This window comes from Pleurodeles waltl, chromosome 1_1 (genome assembly GCF_031143425.1).
Source record: "Pleurodeles waltl isolate 20211129_DDA chromosome 1_1, aPleWal1.hap1.20221129, whole genome shotgun sequence".
In the NCBI taxonomy this organism is placed as follows: domain Eukaryota; kingdom Metazoa; phylum Chordata; class Amphibia; order Caudata; family Salamandridae; genus Pleurodeles; species Pleurodeles waltl.
In genome coordinates this window covers 220700967-220724075 of record NC_090436.1, presented here as the reverse complement: position 1 = coordinate 220724075, position 23109 = coordinate 220700967, and the positions used below count along the sequence as shown (strand labels likewise).

At 46.7% G+C, this 23109-nt stretch overlaps 1 protein-coding gene across 6 annotated transcripts in view; it reads left to right on the top strand.

Annotated features, from left to right (window-relative positions):
- Positions 1-23109, top strand: part of CPLANE1 (ciliogenesis and planar polarity effector complex subunit 1) — a 1992329-nt gene that overhangs the window by 290550 nt on the left and 1678670 nt on the right. For all 6 annotated transcript variants that reach the window (XM_069221234.1, XM_069221235.1, XM_069221236.1 and 3 more), the window contains one exon: positions 17129-17284. In XM_069221234.1, coding sequence (XP_069077335.1) covers positions 17129-17284 — 156 coding nt within the window. The remainder of the gene's footprint in view (positions 1-17128; positions 17285-23109) is intronic.

Below are 23109 nucleotides of genomic sequence, written 5' to 3'. Positions count from 1 at the left end.
TCAGTAACGCCTTTTCTGATGTATACACTAGCTACCTGTGGATTACTCACGGTCCCACCCGCCTCCCCGTTGCCTGACTGGTCTTACCACAAATTCCTTGGGTGAGCACCTGTATATTGTATATATGTATATGATGATGCAATGTTTATATATTTCTTTATATATTTCTTTATATATGAAAGGAAACGTGTGGATATGTATATATATTTATATGCATAATTTGTGTTGTTTCTACTAGTTTCGTTCATATTATTGGAATAAAGGTTGGTATATAAGTTTGATTGATGTACTTATATCACTTCTGTAATGTCAATGTTCACCTGTTCGCCTCAAAAGGCACGTAAAAAATGGTGATAACTGACGTCTGCACGTCGACGAGGACTTCTTATTGCCTGGATGACGTCATGCGTGTTGCATGGGAGTCGGGCAATTGTGCCGTCATCGTCGACGTGCAGAGCTAGAAGAAAATTTCCGTCGAAAGCTGGCGCGAGGGGAAAATTCTTTAGGTGAGGAATCCACAGGTAGCTAGTGTATCCACCAGAAAAGGCGTTACCGAAGGTAAGTAACTCGTTCGTCTATACTCATTTTATGCTTCATACGTATGTAACAGATATTATGAGATTAGTTTCAACACAGAATTTTATATATCTCAATATTCTGACAGCATGAATTTTCCTCTAAATTAGATAAATCCCCTTATATCTCGCCACCAATATGATGTCACAATTCGGACTAACAATTCAGGGATGACGTTAACACTATAAGGTCCGACTCTGTTTTTAGTAGGTGGAGGCTCCATTTTCTTTATTTTTGCAAAATCATCAACATGTCTACCTTTGACATAGATGTTGTCTGTCCTTATCTTTCCAAGAACCTGTGAAACTGTCAAGCCACTCCGATATAGACATCAGCAAGACACCTGATTCGACATCAATCTGGAATAAGTGCCTTGTTATCTCAATTTCAAGGTCAAGAAAGAACAATTGCCAAAGCCATGTAGTCTGGATTGTTGTTTTTTTAGCTTTTTTGTTTAAAAGAATGCTTCTTAATATCTTGATGCTTATCGGTTATGCCAGACATTACTAAGGTGATGTTGGAAATTCCATCTTAGATAAGATGTAGTATAAAAGGACTGCCATTTGACCATTTGTCAGTAGAGGTCCTTCGCCCCAGATTATTGCTCAAGATACCACCAGAAAAGATCTTGACTGACCAAGCTGCTGCCATATCACACTTTCTACTGAAAGCTGACATCAACCCCGGGTGCAGATGGAGCTGATGCAGATGTGATGCATGTTTGGCTTTCACAGGGAACACTGCCTCCCTGACTACTGGTAATTGCAGCTGTTGGCTATAAACAGGTATGCAATACACTTATTCTCCCTCAGAAAATTTAGGTGCAAGTTAGGTTACTCCGTACTCTCCTAGCATAGTGCATAGATTTAGGTTTTAGGGTCTTACAGTTTTACATAAAATGTTAACCATGGTAGAAACACTCATTTTATATGCGCAAAATGCATTTGTGCTGTTTTAATTATTTTCTATGTTAGTTTAGATGTGCTGAGCAAACATGGGGCACCTGTTGAAATGAACGTCCTTTTTAGTTTGCGTCTTTTTCTTAGTGCAGTTTATGTATGTGGTAGTGCTTAGAATAAACCAGGTTTGTTTCTAAACCCAATGCTGTCCCTGGATCCCTTTGTAGGGACTGTTAGTAACCCAAAAGCATTGATGCCACTTCAACTATGTATTGGGTGGAGTTCTGTGGGACTTCAAAAACCTGTCACATTCAGGTGTTGGTGCATTAAAATAAGATCACTTGTGTCATCCAGGCAAAATGCAGTAAACAAATCGGCTAGTGGTTTGGTTTGTATTAAGGTTTTTATCAGTGTTTTTTTTACTCCTCAATATAACACAATAGGTGGGCTCTGTTCGATCATGCTCTGAAAACGCGCACCAACTGGGACCCCATATCTACAGCCGTGCCTGCAGCTTGTAGAGCCTGCGTTGCCCAGGCCTATGGGGCAAAATTTGACCTGTTCTAACCAGGATGGATGGGTTAGGTGGCAGCAGCAAGGTGAAAAGAAAGGGCGAGCTGGTGCTTTTGTCCATATGGCTTCAGTCACTCAACCAGCAGACAGGCAGCAGCAATCATGCGAGTGCTGTACACTGTCTCGGCCTTGTGTACCAGACACAAGAGCAGGGATAGAGACTTTGATATCCCTGAATCTCAAGCAACAGGAAGCAAGCCCTTGAGATCACTTGGGGAATAAGGCAGAGTCCAGCGTGCCCTCCTCTGGGTCAGAGAGCAGGAGGCAGCAGAACAGCACAGCGGAAAAGCAGTCCTTCCAGGTCAGCAGTCCAGCAGAATAACAGTCCTTGGTGCAGCATAGCAGTTCAGTTCTTCTGACAGAGTTCACTTGTAGATCCAGAAGCGTCTGATTTTGTGGGGGGATCAGAAACCCAATACTTATACCCACTTATGCCTTTGAATTAGGGGTGACTTCAAAGAAGGGTCTTTGAAGTGCACAGAGGAGCCCTTTCGTCCCAGCCATGGCTCCAGTACTCTCTGTAGGGGTAATCAGCCCTTTGTGTGAGAACAACACTGCTTATTGAGGTGTAAGTGGCAGCCCTTCCCTTCCTTCCTGCCCTGGAAGAGCCACCAGAATGAGGATGCGTGCTCAGACACACCTAACCTTCCTGTGTTTGTGGCTGTCTAGAGGGAATGCACAAAGTGTAGTTGTCACTCACCCCAGACGTGTATTGGAGACAGGCCGCAGGCACACAGAGTGGTAAGAGCAGAGACATGTCCACTTTCTAAAAGTGGCAGTTCTAAAATAATAATCAATCAATCAGTCAGTATTTGTAAAGTGCGGTCACTCACCTGTGAGGGTCTCAAGGTGCTGGGGGGATGGGGGAGGGGTCTTAAGTTTCTTCCTGAATATGGTGAGCGATGGGTTTTGTCTGAGGTGCAGGGGGAGGTTGTTCTGGCTCTTGGCTGCAGTGTAGGTGACGGATTGTCCTCTTGCGGTGGTTTTGCAGATGCGAGGGATGGTGGCCAGGGCCATCTAGGTGGAGCGTAGGGATCTGGCGGGGTGTGGAACGAGACGCAGTGGTTCAGGTAGGCTGGTCCTGTGTTGTGTATGGCCTTGTACGTGTGGGTAAGAATCTTGAAGGTGATTTGCTTCTTAACCGGTAGCCAGTGGCGGGTCCTCAGGTGTTGGGAGATGTGTTCTCAGCGAGGTAGGGCCAAAATGAGTCTGGCGGCGGCATTCTGGATACCTTGTAGTTTTTTGATGTTCCTAGTTGAGGTGCCAGCGTAGAGGGCGTTGCCATAGTGGAGCTTGCTAGTGACTAAGGCGTGGGTGACTATCCTGCGACAGTCTGCTGGGATCCATCTGAGCATCTTCCGAAGTTTGCGGAGTGTGTGCCAGCAGGAGGAGGTGACCGTTTACTTGGAGGGTTATGGATGGGGAAGAGTCGAGGATGAATCCTAAGCTGCGGGCGTGCTCAGTCGGTGCATAATGTCAAATACGACTTTGCCAGTAAAGAAGATTTATCATTAACATTCCAGTGATTTGAAACATTATATTACTACTCCTTCTTGTAGGAAAGTACCATCTTTCTTGGCCTGTTACCCCCAATTTCTACCTGTTTGTCAGTATGTTTTACCTGTCTCACTGGGATCCTGCTGGTCAGGACCCCAGTGCTCATAGTTTGTGGCCTAATGTGTGTGTTGTCAGTAGTGCTTACCTCTGTCACTGAAGTTAAGCCAACCAGAACTTCAGTGCTTATGCTCTCTCTGCTTCCAAATTACTCACTATAGTTTAGTGACTTCATATTCCAATTCTAATTGGCACACTGGGCCCCCCTTATCAGTCCCCAGTATATGGTACCTAGGTATTCAGGATAATGGAGTTCCAGGAGATCATTATGGGCTGCAGCATTTCTTTTGCCACCCATAAAGAGCTCAGACAAACCCTTCCACAGGACTGACACTGCAGCCTGCGTGAAATAGTGCACACTCTATTTCACAGCCATTTTCACTGCACTTAAGTAACTTATAAGTCACCTACATGTTTAACCCTCATTTACTGAAGGCTAGGTGCAAAGTTACTAAGTGTGAGGGCACCTTTGCACTAGCAAATGTGCCCCTTCACTGTCCAGGGCCAATTCCCCAGACTTTGTGAGTGCGGGGATACCATTACACGTGTGCACTACATATAGGTCAATACCTATATGTAGCTTTACAATGGTAACTCTGAATATGGCCATGTAAGCTGTCTATGATCATGGCATTGTCCCCCCATTCCAAATATGGTATGGGGGGCCAGTACCATGCATCCTGGGGTCTCCACCATAGACCCCCAGTACTGCCAAACCAGCTCTCTGAGGCTTGCACTGCAGCTACAGCTGCTGCTACCTCACAGACAGGATTCTGCCCTCCTGAGGTCTGAGCAGCTCAGCCCCAGGAAGGCAGAACAGAGCATTTCCTTTGGGAGGAGGGTGTTACACCCTCTTCCTTTGGAAATAGGTGTTACAGACTTGGGAGGGGTACCCTCCCAGAGCCCCTGGAAATGCTTTGAAGGGAACAGATGGTGCCCTCCTTGCATAAGCCAGTCTACACCGGTTCAGGGACCCGTGTCCCTGCTCTGGCACGAAACTGGACAAAGGAAAGGGGAGTGACCACTCCCCTGTCCATCACCACCCCAGGGGTGGTGCCCAGAGCTCCTCCAGTGTGTCCCTGGCATTAGCCATCTTGTTTTCCAAGGTGTGGGGACACTCTGGAGATCTCTGAGTGGCCAGTGCCCGCAGGTGACATCAGAGACCCCTCCTGATAGGTGCATACCTGGTCAGGTAGCCAGTCCTTAGGGCTATTGTCAGTCACCAGATCCTCGGGGTCTGCGCACGCTCCCAACACATCCACCACTGAACAGCTCCAAGACTCAGATAGATGAATCACAGAGGCTGAGAGAGTTCAAGAGGGGAAGATGATTAGGAAGGGGACAGCTGGGAAGGAGACTTGTGGGAAACAAAAGATTAAACAACACAACATCAGATTCAAAACCACATTTAGATTCATAAAAACTCTGTTGAATCTAGGGTCCAATGATACTGGGAACGTGAAATAACACTCTGTTGAGTCTAGAGTTCAGTGATACTTGGAACATAAAATAATACCTAAAACTAAGGAAACATGAATGGCCTAGAACTAGACTCTAATTAGGCCTCACTAAATCTAGGTACCTGGAAAAAGAATAAAAAATGGTTAGTACAATGTTTCATATGGAATTTTCATGAATTGAAAACATACTGTTCGAGGAATACAATAACCTTCCATAACCATGTCCCAGAACAAACACAGCCTCATTATATGAGGATAAAAGCCATCCAAACATTCCTTGGAAAACAATAGGAATTGTACTAAAAACCTTACATGGACATAGAATATAATATCCAGAATTCTAGCACTTTAGATTCTTAGAATGCAAGTACACGAATTGCGCACATTGCGGATTTCCACAAGAGTTTGTAAATGCCCTGAAATAGTTGCGCACAATGAATAACATGAATTAAGCACAAGAAATGAATCGCACATCTTGCCGATTCGAATACCACCATGTGAATGCCATGAAATGGTAGCGCACAATGAATATCATGAATTCAGCACAGGAAATGAATTGCGCGTCTTGCCGATTCGAATACAACCACGTGAATGCCAAGAAATGGTAGCACGCAACGAATATCATGAATTAGACACAAGAAATGAATTGCGCGTCTTGCCGATTCGAAGGCCATCATGTGAATGCCAAGAAATGGTAGCACGCACAATGAGTAACATGAATTAAGCACAGGAAACGAATCGCGCTTCTTGCCGCTTCGAATGCAACCTTGTAAAAGCCATAAAATGGTTGTGCACAATGAATATCTAGATTTGTAGGCGAGTAAAGAATTGCGCGTCTTGCCGATTCAAATGCAACCTTGTAAATGTTAGAAAATGGTTGCGCACAATGAATATCTAGATTTGTACACGAGGAAAGAATCGCGCGTCTTGCCGATTCAAATGCAACCTTCTAAATGTCAGAAAATGGTTGCGCACAATGAATATCTATATTTGTACATGAGGAAAGAGTCGCGCGTCTTACCGATTCAAATGCAACCTTCTAAATGTCAGAAAATTGTTGCGCACAATGAATATCTAGATTTGTACACGAGGAAAGAATCGCGCGTCTTGTTGATTCAAATGTCAACATGTAAATGCCATTAAATATCAAGCGCACTTTCACACGCACAAGAGCAAAATTTATTTATCATACTAATTAGGCCCAAGAACTCGAAATCCTTCGAGAATGGGATCGGGGGCCCAGCCCGACCTCCATCTTACTGCCTTGATCAAGAATCACCCAGACAAGTGAAAGGGCGAGGCCTGGAACATCAAAGTAGGCCACCGGAACAGGAGCTCAGGAAGTTGCTGCTGCTCTGCACCAGGACCTCTGAATAGTGAGCATGTGGAGCTGGGCTGGCTCCCTTATATAGAGTCTTGGCCCAGCCCACAAACCTCACCCAGGCATGCTGCAGAGGAAGTTTCTAGAAGGCCCTGGAAAGGGACCACACCCTGACACACTCTGAAAGCCTGCAGCAATACATTGCAAATGAACAGTATTTACAAGCACCTTGAATATAAGTCTTCAGGATTAAACTCTGCAATGCAAAAGGTTAAACAACAGCATATCAACATAATGCATGAATTACGTCATCTCATAAGTGCTGTGTTTTTGCATTCCAGTCGCCTGTAGAGCGCACACTGCCCAGATGTTGACAGCTATTTGGGATCTCTCCTGTTGGTTTCTCTTCAGATTCTGCTAGCAAGTTTCCTCCAGGACTCCTCTGCATCCTCTGCTTCAGCTTCTGACCATTGGATCAACTGCAGACTGCTCCAGCAACCGTTAGAACTACAACAAAGTATCCAGAAACTTCAGCTCCAGCCAGCAACTGCAACAGTTTCCACGGTGTGCACGCTCTGAGGACTCCCTGCCTTCACCCTGCACCAGAAGACCGAAGGAATCTTCCGTGGAGTGGCAGTCACTTCCCTGCTCCAGCAGTCACCTTCTAAGACGAAGACCGGTTCTCTGGGACTCCTCTCCTAGCGACGAGCGTGCTCCCAGGAACACAGGTGGTTGACCCCGACTGTCCTAGGTCCAGCTGTCCAAAATTGGTGGAGGTAAGAGCTTGCCTTCCCGGTTTGCGACAGTACCCCTGTGCACCGTGTCATCTCTAGCTCCTGAGACCTCTGTGCACTATTTGCAAGAATCCTTCGTGCACAGCATGGCCCAGGTCCCCAGCACTCTATCCTGCGACGCACAACTTGCTGGGTTGTTCTCTGGCGGTGTGGGACCTTCCTTTGTAGTGCTGCAGCAACTGCAGTTTGCACCTCCCGTGGGTACTGCCTAGTCATCTGTCTGTTCCCTCCAGTGTTGGGAGCCCCCTCTGCCTCCTCAGTCTGAATTGAGGCGCCCAGGTCCCTCCTGGGTCCAGGCAGCGCCATTTTGACGCAAACCGTGACATTGCTTGAACCAAGGCTTGTTGGACGAATCCAGCGCTGCAACTTTCCTGCATCCAACATCTCGACGTGGGACATCTCCTTCACCATTCAGGAACCCGCAGCCATCTTCTTTGGTGCGCTTCTGCAGACTACTTCTAACCGGAAAATCCTCTTTTGTACCATCTTCTAGGTTGGCTGGGGCGCCTGTCTTTCCTGGAATCTTCTGTGACTTCTGGACTTCAGGTCCAGGAATCCACCATTTGTTGCTTGCAGTCTTGGTTGGTTCTTGAACTAACTCTTATTACGACTTAGTGTGTCCTGAGGAAACTTGTAGTACTTTACTTCTACTTTCCTGAGCTCTGGGGTGGGGTATTTTACTCACCATTGTGGTTTTCTTACACTCCCAGCGCCCCTTTACACACTACATTTGCCTAATAGGGAATTTGTGATTCACATTCCAGTGTCTTAGTATATGATTTGTGTTGTCCCTAGGCCTATTGCATTCTATTGATTTTCTACTGTTTGCACTATTCTGTGACTACTTATTTACCTGATTTTGGTCTCTAGTGTATATATATTGTATAATACTTACCTCCAGAAGGAGTATCACCTCTAAGATATTTTTGGCCTTGTGTCACTAAAATAAAGTAATTTTATTTTTGTTAACACTGAGTATTGTCTTTTATTGTGTATAAGGTACTGTGTAACTATAGTGGTATTGCAGGAGCTTTGCATGTCTCCTAGTTCAGCCTAAGCTGCTCTGCTACAGCTACCTCTAGACAGCCTAAGCTGCTAGACACTGCCTACATTTCACTAATAAGGGATAACTGGAATAAGGTGTAAGTGCCTAGGGTACCCACTACAAACCAGGCCAGCCTCCTACACTTCTCAGTCAGGAATTATAGCTGAAAGGTTTAATAAGGAATTACCAATGTTAACCTATGAGAGGAGTAGGCCTCACAGTGGTGAAAAACAAATTTGAGTGTTTTTCACTATTAGGACCTGCAAAACTTAAAGGTACATGCCCTACCTTTTCCTTACACAGCAATATGCCCTATTGGCTACCTAGGGCCTACCTTACGGGTGGCGTGTGTAATAAAAGGGTAGTTTAAGACTTGGCAAAGGGTTTAAATGCCAAGTTGAATTGCCAGTAAAACTGCACATACAGACCTGCATTGGCAGGCCTTAGACATGTTTAAAGGGCTACTTGTGTGGATGGAACAAGCATTGCTGCAGGCCCACTAGTAGCATTTTATTTACAGGCCTTGGCTATATGGTATACCACTTTACGAGGGACTTTAAGCAAATTAAATATGCCAATTGAGTATACACCAATTTTACCATGTTTGGGGGAGAAGCACATGCATGTGACATGCCTTAAGGTCAACAAAAAGATTCAGAAAAAAGAGGAAGTAAGCAGGCAAAAGGTTTGGGGGAGAACCACTTTAAGGCTGACAGGTTTAGTATGTGTCCCCCTAGCTGAAAGTGGGAAGAACTACTGTAAGGAAATGTCTCCTTGGCATGGTTACCCCCTGACTTTTTGCCTTTGCTGATGCCAAGTTATGATTTGAAAGTGTGCTGAGGCCTGCTAACCAGGCCCCAGCACCAGTGTTCTTTCCGTAACCTGTACCTTTGTTTCCACAATTGGCTCACCCTGGCATCTAGGTAAGTCCCTAGTAACTGGTACCCCTGGTACCAAGGGCCCTGAGGCCAGGGAAGGTCTCTAAGGGCTGCAGCATGTCTTAGGCCACCCTGGGGACCCCTCACTCAGCACAGACACACTGCTTGCCAGCTTGTGTGTGCTGGTGGGGAGAAAATGACTAAGTCGACATGGCACTCCCCTCAGGGTGCCATGCCAACCTCACACTGCCTATGGCATAGATAAGTCACCCCTCTAGCAGGCCTTACAGCCCTAAGACAGGGTGCAATATACCATAGGTGAGGGCATAGGTGCACAAGCACTATGCCCCTACAGTGTCTAAGCAAAACCTTAGACATTGTAAGTGCAGGGTAGCCATAAGAGTATATGGTCTGGGAGTCTGTCATACACAAACTCCACAGCACCATAATGGCTACACTGAAAACTGGGAAATTTGGTATCAAACTTCTCAGCACAATAAATGCACACTGATACCAGTGTACATTTTGTTTGTGAAATACACCCCAGAGGGCATCTTAGAGATGCCCCCTGAAACCATACCTGACTTCCAGTGTGGGCTGACTAGTTTTACCAGCCTGCCACACACCAGACATGTTGCTGGCCACATGGGGAAGAGTGCCTTTGTCACTCTGTGGCTAGTAACAAAGCCTGTACTGGGTGGAGGTGCTTCTCACCTCCCCCTGCAGGAACTGTAAAACCTGGCGGTGAGCCTCAAAGGCTCACCCCCTTTGTTACAGCGCCCCAGGGCACTCCAGCTAGTGGAGATGCCCGCACCCTCTGGCCACGGCCCTACTTTTGGCGGCAAGGCCGGAGGAGATAATGAGAAAAACAAGGAGGAGTCACTGGCCAGTCAGGACAGCCCCTAAGGTGTTCTGAGCTGAGGTGACTCTGACTTTTAGAAATCCTCCTTCTTGCAGATGGAGGATTCCCCCAATAGGATTAGGGATGTGCCCCCTCCCCTCAGGGAGGAGGCACAAAGAGGGTGTAGCCACCCTCAGGGCTAGTAGCCATTGGCTACTAACCCCCCAGACCTAAACACACCCCTAAATTGAGAATTTAGGGGCTCCCAGAACCTAGCAAGGTAGATTCCTGCAACCTGAAGATGAAGAAGGACTGCTGACCTGAAAGCCCTGCAGAGAAGACGGAGACACCAACTGCTTTGGCCCCAGCCCTACCGGCCTGTCTCCCCACTTCAAGAAAAACTGCAACAGCGACGCGTTCCACAGGGTCCAGCGACCTCTGAAGCCTCAGAGGACTACCCTGCATCTAAAAGGACCAAGAACTCCTGAGGACAGCGGCTCTGCTCCAAAGAAGAAACATCTTTGCAACAAAGAAGCAACTTTAAAAGACAACACGTTTCCCACCGGAAGCGTGAGACTTTGCACTCTGCACCCGACGCCCCCGGCTCGACTTGTGGACAAACAACACTACAGGGAGGACTCCCCGGCGACTGCGAGCCTGTGAGTAGCCAGAGTTGACCCCCCTGAGCCCCCACAGCGACGCCTGCAGAGGGAAACCAGAAGCTCCCACTGACCGCGACTGCCTACTTCTAAGAACCCAACGCCTGGTAAGGACACTGCACCTGCAGCCCCCAGGACCTGAATGGTCCGACCTCCAGTGCAGGAGCGACCCCCAGGTGGCCCTCTCCCTTGCCCAGGTGGTGGCTACCTCGAGGAACCCCCCCACTTGCCTGCCTGCTTCGCTGAAGAGACCCCTGGGTCTCCCATTGAACTCCATTGCAAACCCGATGCCTGTTTGCACTCTGGACCTGGCCGACCCCATGCCGCTGAGGGTGTACTTTTTGTGCTGACTTGTGTCCCCCCCGGTGCCCTACAAAACCCCCCTGGTCTGCCCTCCGAAGACGCGGGTACTTACCTGCTGGCAGACTGGAACCGGGGCACCCCCTTCTCCATTGAAGCCTATGTGTTTTGGGCACCACTTTGACCTCTGCACCTGACCGGCCCTGAGCTGCTGGTATGGTAACTTTGGGGTTGCCCTGAACCCCCAACGGTGGGCTACCTTGGACCCAACTTTGAACCCTGTAGGTAGTTTACTTACTGCTAACTAACCTCCACAGGAACTGTTGAAAAGTGCACTGTGTCCAGTTTTAAAATAGCCATTTGTGTGAAAACTATATATGCTATTTTGCTAATTCAAAGTTCCTAATGTTCCTAAGTGAAATACCTTTCATTTAAAGTATTGTTTGTAAATCTTGAACCTGTGGCTCTTAAAATAAACTAAGAAAATATATTTTTCTATATAAAAACCTATTGGCCTGGAATTGTCTTTGAGTGTGTGTTCCTCATTTATTGCCTGTGTGTGTACAACAAATGCTTAACACTACCCTCTGATAAGCCTACTGCTCGACCACACTACCACAAAATAGAGCATTAGAATTATCTCTTTTTGCCACTATCTTACCTCTAAGGGGAACCCTTGGACTCTGTGCATGCTATTTCTTACTTTGAAATAGTACATACAGAGCCAACTTCCTACAACTACCCAACCTCTAGGGAGTTCTCATCTCTAAGGCGTAAAAAACTGGATAGACCATCAGCACTGAAGTGGTCTGCCCCTGGTCTGTGTTCCACCCCGAAGTCCATACCATATAGAGAAATGGACCACCTCAATAGTTTTGGATTCTCACCCCTCATTTGCATGAGCCACCGGAGAGGCAGATGGTCAGTCTGAATCGGGAAGTGAGTACCAAACGGGTATGGCCTCAACTTCTTCAGTGCCCAGACCTCAGCAAAAGCTTCTTTTTCTATAGCACCCCACTTTTGTTACCTGGGGAGTAACCTGCTGTAGATGAAGGCTACGGGTTGGCCTAGGCCCTTTTCATTAGGTTGTGAAAGTACTGCCCCATGCCATGCTCTGAGGCGTTTGTCTGAATGATAAACCCCTTGAAGATGTCAGGGGCCTTGAGCACAGGGGCTGTGCATATGGCTTGCTTAAGGGAGTCAAATTCTTTTTGCCATGCCTCTGTCCACATTTCTAGACTGCTTCTTAAAAGTCCGCTCTGTCAAGGGGGCAATAATGGTGCCATATCCCTTGAGAAACCTCCTGCAGTGCCCAGTGAGACCCAAGAATGCTCTAACCTCTGTATGGATTTCGGGGCCTCACAGGCCATGCTAGTTCCCATCTTGGCCTTGAGGAGCTGTACCTTACCACTGCCTACCAAGAGTCCCAAGTATTTTACAGGCCCCTGCCCTATCTGACACTTACTAGGCTCGATAGTCAGGCCTGCCTCTTGCAGAGTCTGAGGCACTTCCCGGAGGTAAAAAAGGTGGTACTTCCAGCTGCTACTGAATACAGCTATGTCATCCAGATAGGAAGCACTGAAGCGCTCCATACCAGCAAGGACCTGGTTCACCAACCTCTGGAAGGTGGCATTTTTTATTTCAAAGGACATCACTCCAAATTGATACTGGCCCTCTGGAGTGGAGAACTCTGACCTTCCTTTGCTCCTTTGGTTAAGGTGATTGACCAGTACCCTGATGTAAGATCAAACGTGCTTAAGTACTGAGCAGTCTCTAACCTGTCAATAAGCACATCAGCCAGGGGATGGAATGAGCATCTGTCTTTGGGACTGAGTTGAGCCCTCTAGAATCCACACAGAACTTGAGTTCAGGTGTGGTGCCAGGAGTGGCAGCTTTTGGTACCAGAACCAGAGGACTGGATTGGGGACTACTCGAGAGTTCTGTCGCCCCCAACTACAGCGTTTTGGAAACCTCTTCCTTAATACTGGCCCACACCTTGTTAGACAACCTGTAAGATTTGTTCTTGAAAGGAAGGTTGTCTCAAGTGTCCACCACATGGGTACACATGTGGGTAGCCTCAAGTATGAGGGATGGGAGGGAGGTATGAGTTCCTGCAGGAAGGAGTCCGCCTGTGGTGTCCAAGGGGATGCAAGAGATCCTTGGAGTCACCCCGAGCTGTTGCACGTTGGTTGCCGGATTGCAGGAGTGTCAGTGGCCAGCAGGACCACCAACAAGCCTTGGCAAATGCAAATAGCTGATTCAAGGAAGATTGAAGGTTTTGGAGGACCAGCAAGGTCCTAGTGACTCGACCCTTGGAAGAGAGTCAGGGCAGGACTTCAGCTGAAAGGTAAGCCAGCCGGAGTCAGAGGAGCCTCCATGAGTGACACTCTGGCACCAGACACATCTGAATCTGGAGTTGCAGAGTGCTGGAGGCTAGGGCTTCTAGGAGCTTGAATAGTTCTTGGACGAAGAGCCAACAAGCCTTGGCAAGAGTAACAGTCGCAGTGCACAGGGATTACAGTCCAGTGGCTGCAGGAAGGGTCTACCATCTCCCAAGGCAGTTAGAAGACAAGCTGGTCTCGAGAGGACCACAGAACCACCACATGTGAGCAGAGCCTTTACGTTGTCCGTGGGACAACAGGATCCACCAGACTCTCGTTGTCTTGAGGTATCTGCGGATGCAGGGGAGTGAATCCTTCGCTCCAAGGAATATTCCTTCTTGCTTCTTGGGTGCAGGCAGAGTCCTTGTGACCCTGGAGAATGCACAGTCACAGTTGTTGCAGACATCTTGCTGGAGAAATAATGATTCAGTTGGAGCCCTTGCAACTGGATACAGTCTTGTTTCAGTTCCAAAAGCAGACCAGCAACGGTGACAGAGGCCAGGAGCAGAAGATGTCTTGCAGAGAGTTCCTTGAAGAGTCTTGCTCAATGAATCTAATGACCCACCCACGGGAGAGCCCTTAAGTAACCCTAAAAGGGCGTTGGTCACTCTCTGAAGTGATCCACCTGTCAGTGGGGGTCAGGCTCATCATCTACCTGGCCTAAACAGTCAGATGCTCCCAGGGGCCTCTGCCCACCTTGCTTTCAGGATGGAAGAGTCAACTGCCCACCTGGCACAGCTCTGTACCTCTCCCTAGGACAGGAGCTGGATAGGGGGGTGATCACTCCCCTGTCCTTTGTGTAGTTTTGCACCAGAGCAGGAACCAGAGATTCCTGAATGGTTGCAAACTGGATTATGCAAGGTGGGCACAAAGACGTCTAGTGGCGCTCAGTGGCCACACCAGCCCAGAAACACCTATTTTAAAGGGAGAGGTGGTCACAACTCACTCTTACAGTACATCCTTTGTTCTGCTTTCCCCTGCTGGAGTTAGGCTCATCAGAACAGTGTCTGGGGTCGAGAAAAGCTTGGGCTGACAGCCTGACCTTGTAAGGCTGTACAGGCAAAACTGGGGAATCCCTTAAGGAACCCTCAGAGTACATTGGATCATGCAGCTAACACTGAAATTGGTGTAGTTGCATGATTTCAACATGTTTGATACCAAACATGCCTAGGTTCTGAGAAGCCATTATGTAGTTGGACCACTTGTATTGACCAATGTCCACTATATACCTTAAGATGGCTTCCTCGCACTTAAGAAGCTCAGGGAATGCAGTCTACGGGTTGTCGATTACGAGCCGGTGTCAATGTTGTGGGCTGTTTCCTGCTGGGCCAGTGGGCGGAAACTCTGTTTCCTGACTGCTGGAGTTTTGGCTCAAATATAGCTTAGGAATAGAAGGAAAAAAGTACTTAAAAGGTTGCCAAGACCTGGAGTAGAAGGTAGGGCGGGTGATGCAGAGTTAGACGATGAAGAAGATGGGTATGAAGGTGCATTGAAGGCATTAGAATAGAATTATGGGGAAAAAAAAAAGTATTGTGCTTGAAAATCACTAAGGTCTTAATTATGAGTTTGGCAGTCTGACAAGCTGACTGCCAAACCCACAGATAGAGCGTCCCTCCCCCTCTAAACCCCTCCCTTCCATCTCTGACCGTATTAAAATGTTCTTGCCGAGCTGAGCAGAGGGAACATTGTATTATGAGGTTCCTGCCCAGCAGCCTGGTGGGAACAGTGCTACGTGATTGTCCTCGGCTCTTTTAAAACATTATAGCCAAAGAAACATTGCAAACATTATAGTGCTGCTAAATTGTTGATCACTCAGTTAACAGTCTCTTGAACAGTGTCATGCTGATTGCATACATGTGAAAACCTGCTGTCCACCTCCTGCATGCTACCTTGAGCTTTACCACAAAGCCCGCTAATGCAGTCAGTTTTCTCTCTGTCAGCTCACCTTTCACTGACAACAGTTTGTGTTCTGTGCAAGTGTTTTGCTTTCACTAATGACCGAGCTGAAAACAATCTCTGGAATGCACTTCTTAGTTTAAAGAAGACATTTATTATTACTTCACCACGAGGTTCCTGAGAGAAGAGATTAGTAGGTTGGAGGCACACGATTAAAAATAGTCACAGCAATGAAAGGAAAATATATCAAAGTGATTCTCATTTGCAATGCACACAGCAAATATATGTGATTATATTATAGCATAACTTGAAAGCAAAGAAGAAAGGTCAAAATTCATCACCGTAGTAGGGCCCACCAAAATGCTTCATCTTTCTCATGCCAGCAAGAAGAACAACTCCTATTCAACTGCGAGAAAGATTTTCCACCCCCACGGGACTACGTCAGGCAACTGCCGCCTGCTCCTGACTGAAGTCTCGGAATTCCACGCTACTGAACAGAGTCATCTGGTTTACATCTTTTGAATAGAAAACTTTCTAGAAAGCCCTCCCCCCTTAGAGGAGAATTATTTAAAAAAAATTCTGGCAACAGTAGGTCAGAGATGGGAAAAAAACAAGCGTCGGAGGTTGGCCAGGTCCCTAAGGCCCGTTCCTTCTCAAGGCTGACTAGAGGGGAAAAAACACAAAATATGTGCTCCCTTATCATGCTGGAGTTCGGTGAGAGAAAAACACAAGCTTAGTTTACCATGTGGAAAAATACAGCTCATCTGCAATGTCTCAACTGCAATGTCTAATGCCACGATAAAGCCAGTAGGCAGCTAACCTGAATACAACATGTAATGTGCTACTGGTGAACATTGAACAACTAATATGTGCAGTGGTGAAACACAAAGTCAGTGGTCAAACATAATTATTTTCAATACAGCAATAGTCCAGGTTCAAAATGATATCCTCCACTCATGGCTTGAAGTTAGACACATATTTCACCACTGTGTCCATCTCCAGTGTGTAGGTGTTTACCACATTCACCCTAAATGTTGCCACCTGTAGGTCCTGTCCCACTGTTTTTATATAGTCCTTGTGGAGTTAGCTGTTAGGGCCAAACTGATGTTCATACCATATGAGTTACCTAGTTTATTGTGCATGGGTTGTACCGCATTCATCTAATGCAGTATAGTGTAGTTAAACTTGACTTGGCACCATTTGCATGCAATCATTTTAGCATCATAAAATACAGAATGTAAGTCACTAATTTGGAATTCAATTAATCCTTGTTCCAAACCATGGGTTCTTGGGATAACTATAGGAGTAAAGGTCCCAAGAAACACCAAAACCTGTATAGTTTTTAATACATGCAGCTGCAAAAATTGGCATCTGATGGAAGAAGTTACAGGTACAACTACTCACTTAGATGAATAGTGAACGGGTCAGGGAAATGGAGTATCTTATCCCACTAAACAAAGTGACATTTAATCATAAGAAGGTCATAGTAAGTGTGAATAAATATTGGATCATTCTTGACTACTTTGTCCACAAAACCCCCGCAAAGAAATAGGAAAGTCTATGGCAATTGGAAGTTCTTTGGTGGAGAGTTGAGGTACAAATATAAGGGAGGCATTTGCTAAGGGCTGTTATCTATCTTTCAGAAAGAGACAGTAGGTAGAGGGAACTGTTCCTGACTAGTGTACGCTACATATATGAACACAAAGATAGTTTGTAGAACACACTTTGTTATGTTTCTGTGTTGCCGTTGACAAATGGAAAACACGTATAAGTGCTTTACTTTAAATCACTTTAATGCACATCTAATACTAATTCAAAATAATTGATTTTATTCGTTGCTTGAAATTACCATGTAATATTAAGCTTATATATTTTGTACACTTTTTTTCAGCACCACAAAGGGAAACGGCCAAAGTTGCGATCCTTATCATCATTAAAAGCTAGCATATTAAAAGCCCATGGAAGTCAAAATTCGACTTTTTCCATGATTCCAAGATTTTTGCAAGGCGAGGAAGAGATGCTGGAGTTGCGATTAGCAGACTTGCAGGTATTTAACCACTTTCTTGTCTGAGTCTGTTGCATGGTGGGAGTACAGCAGACTACACTATTTACTTGTCTTAGTGCACAATGCTTTTACATTGTGTTTAATGACAGATTGCTAGCACTTTGAACCAAAGTTCAATATTTATTGAGTCTCTTAAGAAATCTTAGTAAGGTACTTGAAAATGGCCTATCAGATCTGGAGACTGCAATCCTCTAAAACAGTGGCAACATTAACCTAACAGGTCTTTCAAATTGCCATTTAAGGAACCAGTTTTATATTACCTTTACTTAAGTGATGTCACAGCTACAACAAAATGGTGGACAATTCATATGTACCTAAATTTCATTTTGGACATCCTGTAGACATCTTGGAGACATCTGTACAGATCTGATATCTACTATCTCGTAAGTGTAGCCAAAATCATTTAATTGAACTTCTTTCAAATAAGCTAGAGTGTTTGTGTAGAATTGCATTCCATTTCACAATTACTCTGTCTTCTTTGAGGTTATGATAGTGACTAGAAATTATTGCAGCAGGTTTGTGTTATGCGTCATTTATAATGGTATTCTTTCAAGAGCATAAGTATGCTTCTATTTTCTATTAAAACCCTTGCTTAAATGTTGTCATGTTAAAGTTAAACATGCTCACATGAAAGGGCTATGAAGAATCATCAGGCGTTAAGCCTTATCGCAGAAGCAACCTTGAAAAGAAAACAACAAGACAAAAACATTAGGCAAAGAGAAGAGACAAATCCCACCATTATAGGAAGAGGATGTAGAAGAGTATGTGTTAGAAAAAGAAAAAAAAAGGACACAGGAACAAGCACTCATGATGTCTTAAAAAAAGAAGACACAAATCACAAGGTTTGCCGCAGGAGCAAGGAAGTTGGAAGGAAGAGGACATCAGTGAAGACACTAGCAACAACATAGCGAGGGACCAAACCAAAGCAGTGAATTGAGGCTGGAGACCTCAGAACCTGCAGCGCTCAGCCTAAATAAGAAGGCAGGTCAGAAGGCCTTACCTCCTCAAGCCCTGGACCCACCACAGCCCGGGGGAGAATCGTGGCATCTCAGATGGGTGTCTTGCTGGTGAAGAGGCACCTTCTTTCCAAAACTTACCTTTATTTATTTCCTGTCATTTTCCCCTCATCTTCCCTCAGTTGCCTATTATGGGCTCTAGAAAGGGTATGGGGTACAAAGACAAAGTGGAACCCTGGAGTTAAACCAGAAAAGAAGGGATGGGGTGGCACCAAAAGAGGCACTATTACGCACAGTGAATCTGACCAAACCACTAAGGATTACCTTGGAGCCTGATTTGGGGGGCCAAAAACACACACATTCTCTCGTAGGGGATTTCCATGTATAGTCATAAGCACTGAATAGTTCCGCGCGCCTGCGGGGACCCCGGAGCACTGTTGTGTAGTATATTCTTAAGTGCAATCATCAGCTCCTTGACAAAAAGGTCTGTGAAAAACACTTAAGAATAACAATGTGCAGCCTATGTGAACAGCTACACAGGCCAAATTGTTAGAAGAAAAAAACAGTTGTAGTGTAAATTTCACGTTTAAACCTCTATTTATTCTATAAATACATAAATAAATACATTCTCATATTTTATTTACACCTCTCATGAGAATAAAACAATGTAGGGCAGTGTAGCCCATAGGCTGCCATTATACAGAGTGAAAATAGAGCTGTGCCTTTAAGAAAGTAAAGTCTTCCTGTTTCCCATCATGCACAGCAAAAGGCAGTTGCCTCAGTTCTTTTTTCCGGCTCCTTTCTGACAGGACCCTGAAGCATTGAGCTCTACCTCACAAAATCCTTTTGTGACAGAAATTCATTTAAAATCTTTTGAATTTCATTTTCACTCGACGTTTTTAACATTGAGTGATAATTTTCTGCTTTTTTCTGTTAGATTCTGACAGAATTTTGAGGTTTTTCTACTTCAGAAATGCCTTCACTGTTTGACAAATGTCCTTCTTGTGGCAGAAAAAAGGCCAAAACAGATCCACATCGGGTCTGCATAATTTGCCTTCCATCCAGCCACAAACCGGAGTCGTGTGACATCTGCAAAACCTTCTCCAGAAGGACCCTTCGTGACAGGGAGAAGATCCGACTCCAGGCGAAAGAGGACAGGAGGAAAAGTGGTCATTCTACCACAGAGCGAGGAGAAGGTCAGTCTTCTACCAGGGCTCACACTGGTTCCTCTATAACTCCGACCAGACCGGCTCAAAAACGGCACAGGTCTCCGACGACGTCGAGGGCGTCGACGTCGAGGCAAGGAACGGCGCCAACATGCTCGCCGTCGAGGAGTGGTTCGCCGGCGAGAAAGAGACATCGCTCGCCGTCGACGACGATTTCGCCGTCGAGACGGCGTGGACTTTCGCCGTCGAGATCTGGGTCACCGTCGACACGGCGAGGACGTTCCACGTCGAGGAGATCTGAATCCGGTTCGCCGTCGAAACGGCGAGATCGATCAACGTCGAGGGGTGCTCGACGTCGTAGACGTTCACCGTCATCACGGCGACGTCGAGGGTCGTCGTCGAGAGATTCTCAACGGCGAGAAGAATCGACGGCGAAAGACACTCGCCGTCACCGTACTTCGACGTCGAGGAGTGTGTCGACGTCGAGACAATCAAAAAGACCTAGGAGGGTTTATACAACCTCAGAATCCTCGGCTTCAATCATCCTCCTTCCAGCGTCTCCACAACTCTCTCCTCGACAATCACCATTGCCACAGACGCCGGTAACACCTACGGCGCCTCTTCCGGCTCCGCCTGTAGAGTCTGTTTTGAGGACTCCAACGCGGTCTGTAAGACGTTCGGGACATTCCTCTAGACGCTCTTCTTCCTCTCGGCACCGTCATGACCCACAGAGATCTCAGCATTCACATCACAGGCGTTCTTCTTCGTCTACACGGGACTACTCTCCAACCCTATCGGACTCACCGTCCCCGAGAGTGTCCCCCATAGATGATGTGAATACGTTCCAGGAGGTCTTAGTACGAGGGGCAACCAAGCTGAACATCCCGCTGGCGGTACCTGCCCCATCGACGTCAGTGATCTTCGAGACCTTGCATCACAGGACATCTTCCAGACCTTTGCTTCCACTGGTTCCAGGTCTCCTTGAACCAGCAATGGATATTTTCCTTGCACCGGCCGCAACAAAGTCTGCTCCTTCCAGACTTATTAAAAAATATCGTCCACCAGAACAAGATCCTCTATTCTTGAGGTCGGACCCAGTTCCTGATTCGGTGGTCATAGTAGCGGCAAAGAAACTGCATTCAACCTCACCATCTTCTTCTTCACCTCCAGATAAAGAGAGCAGAAAGATAGATGCTGCAGGACGAAAAGTATGCTCTACTGCAGCCGTCACGATGAAGGCAGCCAGCGCTACTGCGTTATTAGGGCGGTACGATCGTGCCCTCTGGGACTCTTTAATACAGTTTGCGGAACATCTTCCTAAGGATAAAAGGGAAGATTTCCTGGAGGTCGTGGGTGAGGGATCCATGGTGTCTAACCAAATTATAAGTGCTGCAGCTGACTCTTCGGTGCTATCCGCACACAATTATGCACACGGGATAGCGCTCAGAAGGCATGCATGGTTGAGACTTACATCACTCAAACCTGAAGCGCAGCAGAGAATACAAAACCTGCCTTTCTCGGGCTCCACCTTGTTCGGTTCTCATGCCGATGACGAGATGGCTAGAATGAAAGCTGAACTAGATACCTTGAAAGCGGTAGGGATGGAAAGACCGAAAGAACAAAGAAAGGTTTTCCGGCCATATCAACGACGACTTTTCACCCACCGGTATCAGTCGCCACACTGGATGTCTTCGCGCCCCCAGCAACAGCAACAACAGCAGTATCAAAGGGGTTTCTCTACTCAGCGAAGGTCGACAAGGGGTCGTTCAACACCTCAAACTCAGGCAACTCGACAGGCTCCCACGTCTAAGCCCTGAATCTTTGCTTCCCCCTCCTCCGTTATCCACTCCGGTAGGGGGAAGTATCTCAAATCATCTGGACGAGTGGCTACGCATCACAACAGACGCCTGGGTATTGAATATTGTGAGACATGGTTACGCTCTCAGATTCACCAGTCCTCCACCATCTGTTCCACCCAAAACAGCCAACCGCCATCTCGAAGCTCTACAGTTAGAGGTCAATATCCTATTGCAAAAAAGAGCCATAGAACCCGTTCCCATCAGCCAGCAAGGGAAGGGGATTTATTCGAGATATTTCCTTGTACCGAAAAAAGACAAACAAGAGTTTCATCCCATCTTAGATCTGAGGACAGCAAACAAATGGATTCGCAAAGAAAAATTCAGGATGTTAGCCTTACACCAAATTTATCCACATCTACGTCAGGGCGACTGGCTATGTGCGATAGATCTTTGCGACGCTTACTTTCACATCCCAGTAACCAAGAAACATCGAAAATTCCTAAGGTTCACTGTCGGAAAACGCCATTACCAATTTGCAGTTCTACCTTTCGGCCTAAAATCAGCGCCAAGAACTTTTTCCAAATGCATGGCGGTAGTAGCCGCCCACTTGAGGAAACAGCGAATATTCGTCTACCCCTATCTAGACGATTGGCTCATAAAGGCCTCCAGTTGTCTCGAGACACAGCAACATTTCGAATGGACTCTACAACTGCTGCAAAAACTTGGTCTTCAAGTCAATCTCCTGAAATCTACAGCAACACCTGTTCAGAGGTTGCATTACTTAGGGGCCATGGTAGATACCAGGCTAGGAAAGGTGTTTCCTTCGGAGGAACGACGGTTATCGATTCTCCAGAAGTGCAAACAACTGCAGGAAAGACCTCAAGCCACTGCAAGAATAATAGCTTCTCTACTGGGCTCGATGGCGTCTTGTATCCATCTGGTTCCCAATGCTCGCCTCCATATGAGACCATTGCAGGAAAACCTGGAGGATCAGTGGTGTCAACTGAGGGACGATTGGGAGAACAAAGTCCTTCTTTCTCCTCACACCCTACAATCCCTCAAGTGGTGGTGTTTACCCAGCAATCTCTTGGTGGGGATTCCGTTCCAACAACGGCCCCCATCTCAAACCATCGTAACAGATGCGTCACTGATCGGATGGGGGGCGCACATGGAACATCTTCGAGTCCAAGGCGAGTGGTCACAGAGAGAGAGTCTCTATCACATCAACCTGCTGGAACTTCGCGCAGTCCACCTTGCGCTCAAAGCCTTCCTTCCCTCTCTGAGAACGGAAACTCTCCTTCTCCAGACAGACAACGTGGCCACTATGTACTACGTGAACAAACAAGGAGGCACCAGGTCCAGAATTTTATCCAGAGAGGCTCAGACAATCTGGCATTGGCTTCTAGCCAGGAACCTGTCACTAGTGGCAACTCACCTGCCCGGCATCCAGAATGTTCAAGCGGATGCCCTCAGTCGGGTAATGGACGAGAACCACGAATGGGTACTACACGACGACGTCGTTCATTCCATTTTCGCACTCTGGGGTACCCCCTCTACAGACCTATTCGCAACCCCAGAAAACAAAAAATGCCAAAACTTCGCCTCCAGATATTACCATCCAGGGACACTGGGGAATGCCCTGTGGATAAGCTGGTCAGGAGCATTTCTTTACGCCTTTCCACCGCTTCCCCTGATTCCGGCGGTCCTCCAGAAGCTGTCCAATGTTCAGACCAAAATGATCCTAATTGCTCCGGAGTGGCCACGCCAGTGGTGGTTCCCAGACCTCCTTCACCGGTCACTCAAACCACACATCAGGCTACCATATCGTCCGGACCTTCTCACGAAGTTCAGAGGGCAGATATCTCATCCCAACCCCTCATCGTTGA